The following is a 14,141-nucleotide window of genomic DNA, read 5'->3' on the forward strand; positions in this document are numbered from 1 at the left end:
ACTAATCGAAATCTTTCAGTTTAAAGCCATTCCCCCTTGTCCTGTCACTGCATGCTCTGGTAAAACGTCACTCTCCAGCTCTCTTGTAGCCCCATTTAGGTAATGGAAGTTGCTCTAAGGTCTTCCCAGAGCATCCTCCTCTCCAGGCTGAACAACCCCAAATGTTTCAGTTTGTCTTTGCAGGAGAGGTGCTCCAGCCCTCTGCAGAGTATCATCTGCAGTGTAGCAGCTGCAACTTTAAAGCCAAAATTGACAAAAGCATGTGGGCCATGGCAGACACACTGCTTTACATCATGGAGTCATAAAGACTAAGTTCATTAACAGCTATCAATACACACATCTGAGAACAACTGAATGAGCAAAACATATCCTTAGGTGCACCACAAATTGTTAGAAATTTGTAAAGGCACAGCTCAAAGCCCTCTGAGAAGAATGTATGATTCTTTTACAGAAGTTCACACATTTGAATTTTTGTTTGTGTCTTTGGATTGGATAATGCCTCTTCTCTCACCTTTTCTTCTTCTTGCTTTACCAGGTCATCAGGTGATGAAGAGGCTAATTTGCCACGGTTTTCTTTGGCAGAAGGCAGAGCTTTTCCTGATCTTTTTCTGTCAGACTTATCTTTTTTTCCTGGAGCTGGTGTAATAGGAGTAACTGTTGTCGGAATTACGGTTGGAAGATGAACAGAAGGGATGCTCAGAATTCTTGCTAAGACAGGACATGTTTCATTACCTAAGGAAGGGAAAAGCAATATTTTTAATGTAATTAAGTTTCATAAATGTAGATGGCCACATTTTATTTTTTTTAAAAATTTTATACACTAAATTTTACCTTAGAAATAATAATCTCAGTGGGGGAGTTTATTATTTCAGATAGAGGGACTGAGTATATAAGAGTATTTAGAAAATCTTCCCATAGACTGATGACTTATTAGCCTAAGAGAGAAAGGCATCTTGAAAAGAGAAAAGACATCTTGAAACTATTGCTTCCCACAAGTTGTCACTTGGTCGTCACCTCAAAAATATAAAAATATGATTTTAAAATTCTCTTTTACCTCCAGAATACTTAGAAGTGGAGACATTCTGAATGTAGTATCTAGTAAATGATCACTGTATTATGCTTTATCACAGGCTGAACCAGCACAGACTGACTCTAGCAACTTTGTACTACATAGGTCTACCTTCCTATAATTATTCAGAAATATTCTAATGATCTAGCCTTGATAAGACTCTTGCAATTCTTAAAGCCAAGCATTAGGACAGCCTGCTAGGCATGTCAACAGGAAGTAGTCATGTTGCCTTTCAAAACAATTTCTTGAAAATAAAATAAATACAAACTTAGGTTTTCTGTAATTATTTCAACACACTGACACTTTCCTTTCATAGAAATTTTACCTATGCCTTTACTCTGGTTGCCCCCAAAAATGAGAACATGCTGTCTGAGGGTAACAATGAAAAAGAGTCTCAGTCTTAAGACTGAGATAAAGTGTCTTTAGAAATCTTGGGAGAGATGTAAAATTCCAGAGGACTGCCTGTTAGGGAAGGCTTCCCTCCTTTTATACACACATTCACATGTCTAGGACTTGGAATTGTACTCTCATAATTTTGTCAAGACACAAAGAACAAGTGCAGAGGTTCTATAGTACCCGGAATCAAAAGCAGGTGCTCAAGCAGTCCCAAATTCATAAAGAGACAAGGAGATTATTTCTAACATAAATGTAAGGTGATCCAAAGTTAACTTTTGATAATGCTGGAGAAAACAAAGAATAATTCAAAACTTGAAGAAATATTACATTTCCCCAGAAATAAAAAAAAGTTGCATAAAGCTGAGAAACAACTCGAGGCCTTTTGTCACCTTAGCTTCCCTGAAAGGAAGATGAAATAGATAAAGTGTGAAAAACAGTAAGAAAAATGAGAATTAGAGAGTTTCCAGAAAATTATTTCGGTACTGCAGGGAAAAAGAGTAATTTGCACACAATTTAACAGATCACTGGAGAGAAACTACAGATTCCATGGTATACCATTCTGCATTAGGGATGGATGGCATATGAGAATCATCTAAGAGAGTATTTCTGGTCAGAATTATTCTGAGCACCTAGGATACAAAGACCCACGGGAATTTGGCATAAGCAAATGATCATAGAAAAACTGCAAGCAATCAAAGAATGCCAGTTAGCAGTGCTCTAAAGCTCAACATGGCAAGGATTATTCTAATGTGGAATAGGATGGTTATGGTGAATGTGAAAAAGCCTAAACAGCACAGCTGATATGTAGGTGTTTAATTAGACATGTCTCTCTTTTATGCCAAAAATCCAAGTTTTTGCAGTCCACTATTGGGAATGCTCTTTTGGCCCAAGTCTAAAAAGCCTTTTTTTTTTAGTATTTAATTTGTAAAATATATTTGAACAATTAAAAATGAGTGTAGGGTTTAATGGTTTACCATAGTCCACACAAAGATGCATTCAATTAAATGTTTTCATATTTTAAGAGCTGAAAAATGCTGGAATTATTTTCTGATCAGAGAAGGCTTTCACTTTTATCCATAAGATGGTTTCAGTGGCCTTTCAAATGGAAACAAAAAGCTCTTGGTAAAAGCAGACGCTGTTTTCACTGTGGTTTTCTGAAGCAATTGCTTCCAGTTGGTGAATGTGTTTATTGAAAGGCTGAGAGAAATCCTTCATTATGTCTGCACAACTGTAATATAAAGTCCAACTCCTCAAGTAAAATGGAAGTTCCATAATCACCTATATAAGTTTACAAAAATATTATTTCTTGGAAAACCAAGAAGACTCCTCATCAAATCACATTTTCATTGGCTCAAATTAATTGGCTGATTTTGCTGGGCTACTTAATAACAATACTTGCACTGCTCTGTTTTCACAGTAAGCAGAAAAGCTAGGAGACCTCCCTCCATCTTGAAAATTGAATCATAGAATATTCTTGACAATGTAATCTCATTTTGAGCCTTGCTGAAAATTCCCTACCATGTAGTAACAGCTGCTGAGAAAGGCAGAATTGCATGCAACAAATTATTGGGTTAAGGAGTGTATGAAGGAAAAAAAAAAGGAAAAAAAAATTCCCCATATGGTTCTCAAATATCCTCTTCTATTTGCTTACTTTACCTGCTGCCTCCCCTGTAGGTCCATAATAGCTCAGGGACAGCTGGATTCCATTTTCCAAGGTGGCTGAAAAAGATCCAAACTTGCTCACAGCTTTCTTCTGATTTTTCAGTTCTCCTTAAAAAAAAAAAAAAAAAAAAATTAAAGATAGCAACACATACCAGAACCACCTGACCTGTAAACCAACGGCTGGTGTGAAAAGTGGAACCTCCATGAGGATGACTAACCTAAATAGACTAAACAGGGCAGGGAAACCAACATTCCATTCATAGGGTACTATATAATAGTCAGTTTTGTGCAATATACCTGTGGGTTTTTATCCAGAAATAGCATTCTAATTAGCTGGGTGTGTAAAAACAGGTTTAATAGCAACAACTAGTGAAAAGTCTTATTGAATTTAAGAAGCAAAAGAACCTAGTTCTGGAGTTATGGGTCCTTGTTTCTTGACTGACAAGAATGTGAAACTGCCCATTTCTTTTGTATGTGGCCTATGCTCTAACAAAAATCACTGTTTCTCAGATGTCATAGGGACAGGACAGGACTTTGATTATCCCCAAAGGTCCCTTCCAACTCAGGATATTCTATGATTCTCTATGTGGGTACTTGGAGGAGAGAGTAAAAGAAAGGACAAAAAGTGGAGAAATTAAATCTAAAGACATGTCTGGGATTTGTAAAATTGGATCAGGAGTCAAACTCACAAAAGGTGCAAATCAAGGTGTCATGTGATGAGTATGTCATGGTGTAAACCACATGAACTAGGCAAGACACACCTCCCAGACACTGGGTCCTACCTTGCCTCTACTCCAGCTGCTCCTGCCTTAAAGAAATGTTCTGTTGGTACGAGGAAAACTTGGCATTTCCCATATGGGGAACAGCTGCTTAAAACTGTGAGGAGTAGCAGAGAAGACTACAAAAGAAGATGAAGGCAGGCCTAGCCATCTACCAATCTCATCAACATGGGACACATCCTGAGACCTTGTCTGCTTCTATTTCTTGTCTGTCATTGCAATGCTTATTGCTGAATACCACCTGCAGGATGTGGTTTTGGAATTTTGACAGCTTTACAAGTTTACCATTGTACCATCCAGCCACTGTCAAGTATCAGAATGGATTGATTCTTGTCTTCCCTACTGCCTTTCTATAAGGTATTCTTGTTTACATGGCAGGAAAGCCTCTCACTTGTGCCCAGAGAATACAACTTGTCTCAGATACTCACACACTGGTGATTGCCAGTACTGTCTGGCAGACCCCAGAATGACACAGGTCAGCTTTCAGAACAGCAGACAAAAAAAATCTCATCTGTGGAAGGGATGCAAATTTTCTATTCAGACAACCCACAATTACATCGCTGGTGGCTGCTGAATCCAAGGGCAGAAGCAAGAGCAGGATGCTTTCCAACACTGATGAAGATTAAAAGAGCTAATATGTCTAAGTTACCTTTTTTTACTCCTCAAATTGGTGACAGAAATTCCATAATACTTTTGGCAAACATATACACAAGTTATTACAAACTGGCTTCCTTCTTGGAAACGCTCTCACCTGGGTTCAGAAAGGATTTGGATTCAATGCTTTCTGAATGCTAACAAATGTCAACCAACAGAGCAGCTGCTGGACTGCAGAAAGATCTGTTTTCACAGCAAAGGTCTTGAGGAGGCACTAATGCTATGGTCATCTGACCCACAAAAGGAGATCCACTCCAAAAGGGGAAATCTTCCCTTTCAAGGGCAGGTATTTACACAATGGTCACAATGGACAGGATTCAGTTTTCATCTTCTTAGGCTTTCTCAGGCCACTTTAAGATCTGAATGAGTCCTCCATGAAAGAAGAAAATTATTTTCTTAAAGAATGGTAACTCTTCATTCCATCCTTGCTTTGGAAGAGAGACTGGTTTGCACCTGTTGACCTGCACTGTGCTTCTACATCTTGCTAAGATCTCTCTATACAGTGCTCAAGTCAGCCAACTGGATTTTTATTTCATTTTATGGAACACTGAATTTTCTTACTCTCTGCCATTAGTAACAATTTATTTTCTGTTAATTGATAAGTTATGCATCCAATTATTAAATATGTTAAACTATTAATTCTTTATATCAGTGACATCAATCCACTGACCTGATCTAATTTGCTGTTCTTCATTAATTTCTTGTTCTTCAGCTTCTTTAAAGTTTTTCTTGGGGTCAGTGATATGAATGAAGAAATTGTGGTTGTCTTTTATTACTTTCACCTTTATCAAAGTTGGACCTGTAAAGCAATGGAATACTCTTATTGCTCCCACTTATTTGCACCCAAATAAACTCTGCATGTGCAACTTTAAAGCACTCAGAAAAAGACAATTGCTCATAACTCGACTGAATCAGGTAGTAGAAGACCAAGATAGCAAAACTAAGTTTATCTGCGTTTAGGCTAAATATTCAAAACCTTCCCAATAATTAGATCTGAGAGGCTGCAGAAGAATCTGTTGCTTAGATATAATGATTGCATTTGACTGGAAAAATAATTTGAACGTTCTTGAAATATCATGCATCAGTTGCCATTGAACAAATAAAAACAAACTGATTTTTCTGCATTTCTAGTTTTCTGGTACTTCATTTATCTATCAACTGTTAACATATGTGTAAATGTAAAGATTAGTAGTGATAGAGGCTAATACGGAATTTCTTTAACTGAATTTTTACTGCTGAGACATGAAAAAGCATTTATGGATTAAGAAACTATCCCATCAGTTAGTACTGAGTCAAAACAAAACATAAAGAAATAAAGAATCACTTTTTACAAACTCTATCTTCTCTACTTGAATCTGTCCTCCATCGGATGGGAAAAGGTATTGATTGGTTCCTGATACTTGAATGACATTGTCCCCTGTATTGTAGCCATGAAACTGGAAAAAAACAAGTTTTAAATTATCTTTAAATGAGCAAGGCAGAACCCATGAAAGAGGCAAATGAAGGACAGATCATCAGGATCACACTGTACTTCTCAACATCTTTTGCTTAGATATTTAACTAATGTAATAAAAACATGAGAAAATATCTAGTATGCTATTGTTATATCCAAATAATTTCTCAGTTGTTAACTGAAGTAACTTGTTCCATGTGAAAACCATCATGGAAACGGAAGAGTAGCAAGTAGACCGGTGGGTTAACATACAGTATGAGAGAAAGAAAAGTTCTGGTCACATACAAAGAGACAACTTACTATGCCATGGGATCACATAAAGGGTAGGTAAAGATTCAGCTTTCTACCCTCTAGAATTCCTCTACCCTTTGGAATTCAGATACTGTAAATCTAATTAGATTGCTATGCCTTCCAAAGTGCCACAAGATGGCAAAAATTATGTGAGCATACTCAAATAAGCTCAGACTGAAATGTCATCTATTTCTGAGTCTGAAGTCTGTACTTAAGCAAATTTAGACTAAATTATACCGATTATATGCAAGCTTTGGATGCAAGACAGACTCTGCAAATATAAGGCGGTGCAAACTGCTCAAAAACTGAACAAAACTAGCGAGGAGCTCCCTCTGTTAGTGCAACAGGCAGAAAAAGGGGAGCTGCTGTCTCCATTGAACCGTCTAGACATGAGTTCCTGGGATTGTTAGGGACATGAAGCACAATTACAGTTTAGATTTCATGTGCCTTAATCTTCAAGAGTGAGCTGAGCTCTACGTTTCCCATTGTGCACATGCCAATGGAGTTACTTTCTGATATATGGGAAAAATCCGTATTTCAGATTAGGGCACTTCAAGAATGTGGATTTGGAAAGAGCAAATGTAAGAAACAGTGATTTCCAGTCAAAACTTCAACTAGGTCTAGCAGTGCCCTGATATGGAAGATGGGACAAGTTCTTTTGTTCCCCTTTCCTATCCTCTCCCACAAAAATCACAACATGATCAATTTATGTTTGTGTTCATGTCATATTACACTAAAAAATAAAATTAAATCATCTGTAGGTGTAGGGTAACCTTGAACATCAAAACCTACTTTTCAAAACTTTTAGAAAACGATCTGCTGCTAAAACAACAGAGGTAACCAGGCTCAATTAGGCTTAATTTGCTCTGAACTCAAAATTCACAATAGATAATAGCTTTGCTGTAATCTTGACTCTATATATAGTTAGCACTTTTCTAATGTGGTATAATAATACAACTCCTTACCTTATAAACTTTCCCAGAACATGGGTCTGGAATGCTATGATCCTCCTCAAGTTCAGAGGCTTTTGCTGACTCATTTTGAGACTTCTCTTCGGAAGGCTTTTTGCTGGAATCTTTACTTTCTTTATCTTTTATCTCCTGTCTTTTCTTTTGACTTTTCAAATATTCTTCCATTTGTTGTTTTTCTTCCTTTTGTTTCCCTTCTTCCTCTCGTAATCGGTCCTGCTCCATCTTCCAAGCCTACATTCAATATCAGGAATTAAACAGACCGTGTTTATCTTTGTACTACAAGATATTTCATACGTGCATGCTGAAAAAAGGAGAAGCAAACAAAACCAAAGCAATCAAAGTTCTAAGCTGTGTTTCCAAATGTGTCAAAGTCTTACAATATTATGCACCAAATTTTGGATAAAATTACTGATTCATTCAATCTACAATGGCAGCCATTGTTGACCACAGGAGATGAATCAGGTGATTATTCATATCTTACACAATCAGTCATAGGAGAATGACTTTGTTGTATACTTTTCCACAATGTTTATCACCAAACCACAATGCATCACTGATGTTGGTTTATTCCCCAAATGCAACTGTGAGATAAAACAATTTAAATTTTTTACAGAAAGAGGAATCAATGCCAAAATAATCAGCTTGCATCAGGAAGACATTTGAGATTTTCTGGAGTATATAGGGTTTTGTGTCACTTTATAGTCTAAACATACCAAAGCAGAGGCATTTCTGGGGAAGAAATGGCAAGCATTGAGAGTTACAAGTCAGGTGTTAGTCTTGCTTGAGCTGTGACACTTAACACCATTTCCTATCTACATTCCATATCAGGACTGGAATTGCACAGCATTACACACTGTGAGAAAGATGAGACATACTACGTCTGTGAGGAGCCAAAAAAAAGCAGGTGAGTACAACATAAATAAAGCTAGAGTTGTGCATATTAATGGATAGTGTCAATGCTAAGACCTAAACAACTGCGGGCTTAATTCCTACCTCAGCCAGAAACTTCAAGTCAACTAATCTGTAGTGAATGGTCATGGACTAAATCTATGAAATAGGATTCTCTGATTTCAGGGAACTCTGAGGTACCATATTTACATTCCCTAATTTCAAAGAGCTGTAGACAGTGAAAGTAGAGTTGGGTAAAGAAGTATTTCCATGGATTTCATCTTTTCGTATATCTTTACAATCAGAAAACTTCAGTATAGTAGGATATTATCCATAACTTTCATTTCCTAGTATTGCAACTATAAATTGCTTTGGAATGCCTAATCTAACTCCAAATAGTCTTCCCTTAAGAAAACAACATAACTCACAACCAATAAGGAATAAATTAAAGAAAATAACATACACAAAAAATAACAAAGAGCAGAAAAAATAAGACGACTCAGTCAAGCCAATATAAGAACAAAAGCTTACCTTCTGAAGAAAGCAGTGCTAGTTAGTCCATTTCAGAAAGATACATATTTTTGCCTCACCTTTAGAGAACCTTCTCTGATAATGGGACATCCTTCATTCTTGCATTGAGACTCTGTTACATTCTCAGGTCCGGATGTGCTGCCTTTGAAAAGGGAAAGGGAGAATAAGCAAAGTTATAAATATAGGAAAATGGAATAATTTTTAAAAATGGGAAAAAAAAAGATGCACAAGTAAATAAAAATGTATCTTTAAAAATAGTAAAAGCATAACAGTACAATAAAGCAAACCTTAAATATTTTTAGAAATAAAATAGAAAGTCTGTTTAGGTTAGAAGAAATTTACCTGACTATGAATATTGCTTGATTCTCATAACTGGGGACCAAATACACTAAACAATATATCAACAGATGTAAAGACTAGCTCTCTGCTTCTCGCTGTTGAAGGCTTTGCTCCAGCAATTTGTTTGTTTTTCAACTGAGCCAGAACAAGCTCAATACCAGAGTCATAGATATTGTAACCTTCAGGATAAAAAAACCCAAATAAATGCTATCTGAACCTTCAAACTTTCACTAAAGAAACACTCACCATATCACTTGTTTACTATTATGGCTTTATAGCATTTATGACTTTTGAAAAGAGTATCTTCTATGAGTGTAATTTTACACTATGCTTGGATACCCCATATTTACCCTAGAAAAGATAATTTAAAATACACGATCAGAAACTTCTAGTTAAATTACTTTGTATGTAGAAATTGCAGTGTCAGTGAAATTGAAAACACCTAAGGACACTGTTGCCCATCTGCATGTGCCAGCTAGAGGTGATTATGTCCTTTCAGCAAGTGAACTACTCTATGACTCATATCTGTCATGAAGCACCACATGGGCAAGATTCAATCTAGCTCCTGTGACAGCTAGATATGTACAAATTATGATTTAGTAGTCATAACAGTACTTTTAGTTTCCAAACTATAATCAGAGGTGTTAACTGGGCTGAGGAGGAGCGTTTCTATTTTTGTAAATGCTAACTGCTAGTCCTGGGAGGTTTCAAAGTGCATTCTCAAAAAGGTGAAAAAGCAAAGGTTAAACATAAGCAAATCATTGTTAATACCATTTAAATACAAAAGTAGACAATTTTGACAAAAGTTATTTTTTGTCAGTGGGGGTTTTAAAATTCTGCTGCCAAAATGTTGCTTGTAATTCAAGTTTGCTCAGCAGTCTTGTCGATTCAAGTTTCCAGTTTTAGCCTCTAGCCCACAGCTTCTAACATCCAGCTTGTATCCTGCCCTTTAAAAAGGAATTTTCCTGAACCATGATGCCAACTTTAACTACTGCTCACCTCCTTCATATGTTCAGTCATCTGAACAGATTCATATTTATACATAATCCTTAATCTCATTAGTTAAACACAGCTACTGAAAATGTAAATTGATACTAAAGGTCTCAGTTTTCAGAACAGAGAAAGATGCAGAATATATAAATATATACATTTAATTAATTCCAAAACACGTTTATGCCTAGGTAGATGACAAAACAAGGTCATCCTATGAAAAAACACATGCAATTCTGCTCTGAACAAATTTGTGTTTCAGCACTTAGAGTGAAAAACTAAGAGCGAAAAACTAATTTCCTAGAATACAATAAAAAGATACCCACTTTTGGCTTTCTTACTAAAGTCAGTTTTTTTGACAGCACAGGCAGACAGTCCAAGAGGGCCCTCTGTCATGGCTTTTTCCAATTTAAAAGACTATTTCCTTACCCATCTTCTCTTTTTGGTATTTTGCTTCTTCCTCTTTCACCCAGTCTTTAATTGAGTTGGCCACCACCTCAAGATAGCTCCTGAAAAGCAGAATATGCCTCTATTTAACATAACACAGATTTCACTAATATGATTTCAGGTCAAACAAGATCACTTGGCTTCTCTTCTGTTTCTTATACAAGTATTTTTCTACAATCTTTGACACAAGGCTTGTATTTGACACGGTTTCTCTCAGTTTTTACAGGAACTGGTACGTTTGCCCAGCTGGTATTTGCTTAGCACATGTTATACTTGGAATTTTGGTTATCCTTTCTGCAAAGAGACATAAGAAACTTGTATGCCAAAGAACACCTGCTCCTAAAGAAAAATCCAGGAAATCAGAAAACTTCAAGACATTCAGTTTCAAAAAGGTTCATCCTCACTGTTTTACCACTGAATAACTTATTTTATTAGTTGCTCTTGATTGATGTTAATTTTTAGAATATGCTTCATTTGTTTGTTCAGAAACTGAAGTGTTATTGTATGTAATGTCAAGCTCTTTATCAGTGTGGCAAGAAAGGTGTTTGGAAATTGTCATCCCAATCTAGATTCAAGAATCAGCGTACCATAACCTGTCATAAATTAAGAATACTCACAGTTAACAATTAAACTGAAGTGAGAACTGAATGAAGAACTATCCAGAGTTTGAAGCTGGCATCTGCAGTTGCATTGTCTCCTTTTCCTAAGGTGTCTGAAATGACTGCTAAAGTAGCTCACTCTAAACAACTGCTTTCAAGAAAGAAGGAAGCCTGGGAATCTTATATGCAGTTGCCACTCAATCCCTCATTCAGACTGTTATCACAATTCTTTAAAGTAAACTTCTTCCTATGTGCAAAGTTCAGAGGAGCTTTTGAAGAATGCATCAGATTCAGTTGCTGTGTCTTCATGATATTTTGTATTTACAAGTTCAAGATGATTCAATTGTATTCAAAAACTCTATATGGAGTAGAGGCTTTTGGGTATGAACATGTAGAAAACACAATCAATTCTTGACCTCATGACAGTTTTAAAGTTCTTACTGCAGCAGTATGTCCAAGATATTTAATATGTAGGCCATGTACACAGGCTGGATTATACAGTTCATGTACAGCTTCAGGAAACACAAGTCTCTCCCACTTGTGCAACTTTGGGAGTTGCTTTGGGAAACTTGCATGTTGATCATGTATACACACAGTAGGGAGAAGGTTATTCTGCTTGTATCTGAAGAAAAGTGTACAAGCTATAAAAACCCATGGTGTTGAAAACAAAAGGCAAAACTAGTCTGGAACATAGAGTTGCCAGTACTGGAATAACTTGAAGATGAATATATGTTATAAATAAAAAAGAGATTATTCATGTGGAAAATATTTTAGGCCAATGAAATAGTCATTCAAAGTCTAAAATACACATTCTATTAATACGTATTCTGATGTCACTACTGCCAGTGTCTGACTCAGAAGCATTTCTCAGAAGGATTACTCTTTTCCAGTAACTTGTGTAATGTGTTTACTATGAAACTGTAAACAAATGTTATTAAGATTAACTTTGAGCAAAAGAATAGTTTTGATAATGCCTGAATTGATTTGGCTTCCTAATAGAGTGGCCACTTATCCTTTTTTTAACCAGAGTTAAAAGTTTTATATACACAGTTATCACTGCAGGTACATGTGTGCATGCCTTTGGACTCCTTACTCTGTAGCATCATTAGATTTCACACACAGTCTCCTGCTGCCTACCCTTTAAACAGTATAATTTCTGAATTTTTGGATGTTCTACATGAACTACAGGACATGATATCCACAAAGAATAAGGAAGGTATCTGGGATGTCCAGGAGCAAAAGCTGCTGCAATGTCAGAAATTTAATTTTCTCTTGGCATGAGAACTTGCTGTAACAAGACTCACTGTAAACAAAATGCAATTATTCTGTGATTCTGTGATTATCAGATAACAGAATTATATTCCAGACAGCAACTATGAAACTGATGCCATGAAGATTTTTGCCTTTTCTTTTATACCCCTGTTATACCTTTTTACAGCTTCTGTATTCCTAGTGCTTTTTGCCTACATTCTTGGACTTGTTTGTTAAGCTAAGAGACTAAACATTTTAGAAGCTTCGTAGCTAGGGATCAGTGTGCCCCAGACCCCAAGGTCCTCTCCAGAACATATTCTGTAAACCAAGATAGAACCATCCAGGGGAAGGTTCCTTGGGGAGGGGGGGCTCACTTGAGCCTCTCATTGGGGAATCTTTGATAGATATGCTAATTAGTAAAGCCTATAATGTTATACCCAATGTTGGGGGGGACGGAGAGGAGGAGAGACACAGAGACACAGGGAAAGACTCGGCGGGGTACATCTCGATGCATATGACCTGGACGTGTACACCTAAGGATCCTTAAGAATAAATACCAAGGTAAAATCCCTTTTCCCCTTCTAACCGTGTATGCCTCTTGATTTTAAGACCAGAAAAAGGCATCAAAACAACACTACAAAGATGGTTTGTGGTCTATAAGATGTCACAATAAAGAAGTAACAAGTAAACACAGACAGAGAACTGCTATCAGAGAGATGGTCAAGCACCACATCTGTTGTGCATTTGCAATTCTTCTGTGATGAAAGTGTGATTCTTAAAGATAAAGATACCAAAAATTAGAATGATAGTAATTTAAATAAAATATTAATCAATACATTGTTACTAAACTCATCAGGAGTCAGTTATTTCATACAAAGGTAAAACCAAGTAATACTACCTCTTAATTAATAAGTAGAGCTTGTGCCCGTTTCTAGCAAGTCAGCAGGATCTGGAAGCTAATTGCAGGCAACAGCTTGAAGCACTCCAGGTATTTAATGAGTGTCTTCCACAGAAGTGTTATGTTGCTTGGAAACACACACTAGCAAATCTTTATGATACTTTGTCTGGAAATCTGAAATGATCTTTAGCAATAAGGCTGAATAAGGTCTGAAATGTGCTGATTATTTTGCAGAGTATAGGCAGGTACCAATGCCACATAACAGAACCAAAAGAGGACCTGTAGCTCTTTGAAAATTCTAAGTAGCATATATAGCAGTGATGTTGAATATGTCTAGGAAACAAGAGCAAAGCCAAAGTGTCTTGTTAGCATTCATGGCATTTTCTTTAGGAGCTCCTTGCTTCTCTTTCACCAGAACCTGGTGAAATGTCACTGGATAAAGAAGGCGTGCCCCAAGCAGAAGTTATCTTTAATGTCTAAACCTTGTTTCCAGTGGATGTGGAAGAGTAAGAAGGAGAAAGCACACAGCTGTTTAATCCTCAACTAAATTATAAGGCATCTATCAGATAAAATGCATGATTTTTCCTTTGGATGCAAAATTAGCAACTTTTCTTTTGCAGGTATCAAGAGCCTTTCCCATTTCTCAGTTGGTCTTGAACTATTCCAGTGAATGCCCTTTCAAGGTGACCAGCCAATCTGTAGTTCTACAACCCCACAGATGAACAGTTGTTGTTTCAGGGAGAAATGCTTCCTGAGGAAGTCTGCTACCTCCCTCTGCTTCTACACCATCAATATGCTGTTGGGACAAGGCGTTAGTCAGTGTATGCAAACACCAGGTGGCATGTTAGATGCACTGGGGTGTGTGACCTCCTCTCTGGTATTTGTTCCAAAAGTGTCTCCCATGGGTCTCATGTCATATGTGT

The 14,141-nt window shown here is 36.8% G+C and overlaps 1 protein-coding gene across 1 annotated transcript in view; it reads right to left on the reverse strand.

The window, feature by feature from the left end:
- SPAG17 (sperm associated antigen 17) overlaps window positions 1-14,141 on the reverse strand; it is a 184,886-nt gene that overhangs the window by 28,168 nt on the left and 142,577 nt on the right. The window contains exons 18-24 of the mRNA XM_017731654.1: window positions 10,453-10,532; window positions 8,754-8,836; window positions 7,270-7,506; window positions 5,885-5,996; window positions 5,231-5,359; window positions 3,122-3,235; window positions 512-732 (exon numbers count right to left, since the gene is read on the reverse strand). Coding sequence (XP_017587143.1) covers window positions 512-732; window positions 3,122-3,235; window positions 5,231-5,359; window positions 5,885-5,996; window positions 7,270-7,506; window positions 8,754-8,836; window positions 10,453-10,532 — 976 coding nt within the window. The remainder of the gene's footprint in view (window positions 1-511; window positions 733-3,121; window positions 3,236-5,230; window positions 5,360-5,884; window positions 5,997-7,269; window positions 7,507-8,753; window positions 8,837-10,452; window positions 10,533-14,141) is intronic.

The sequence above is a fragment of the Corvus brachyrhynchos genome, unplaced genomic scaffold (genome assembly GCF_000691975.1).
Source record: "Corvus brachyrhynchos isolate BGI_N302 unplaced genomic scaffold, ASM69197v1 scaffold3, whole genome shotgun sequence".
Lineage (NCBI taxonomy): Eukaryota > Metazoa > Chordata > Aves > Passeriformes > Corvidae > Corvus > Corvus brachyrhynchos.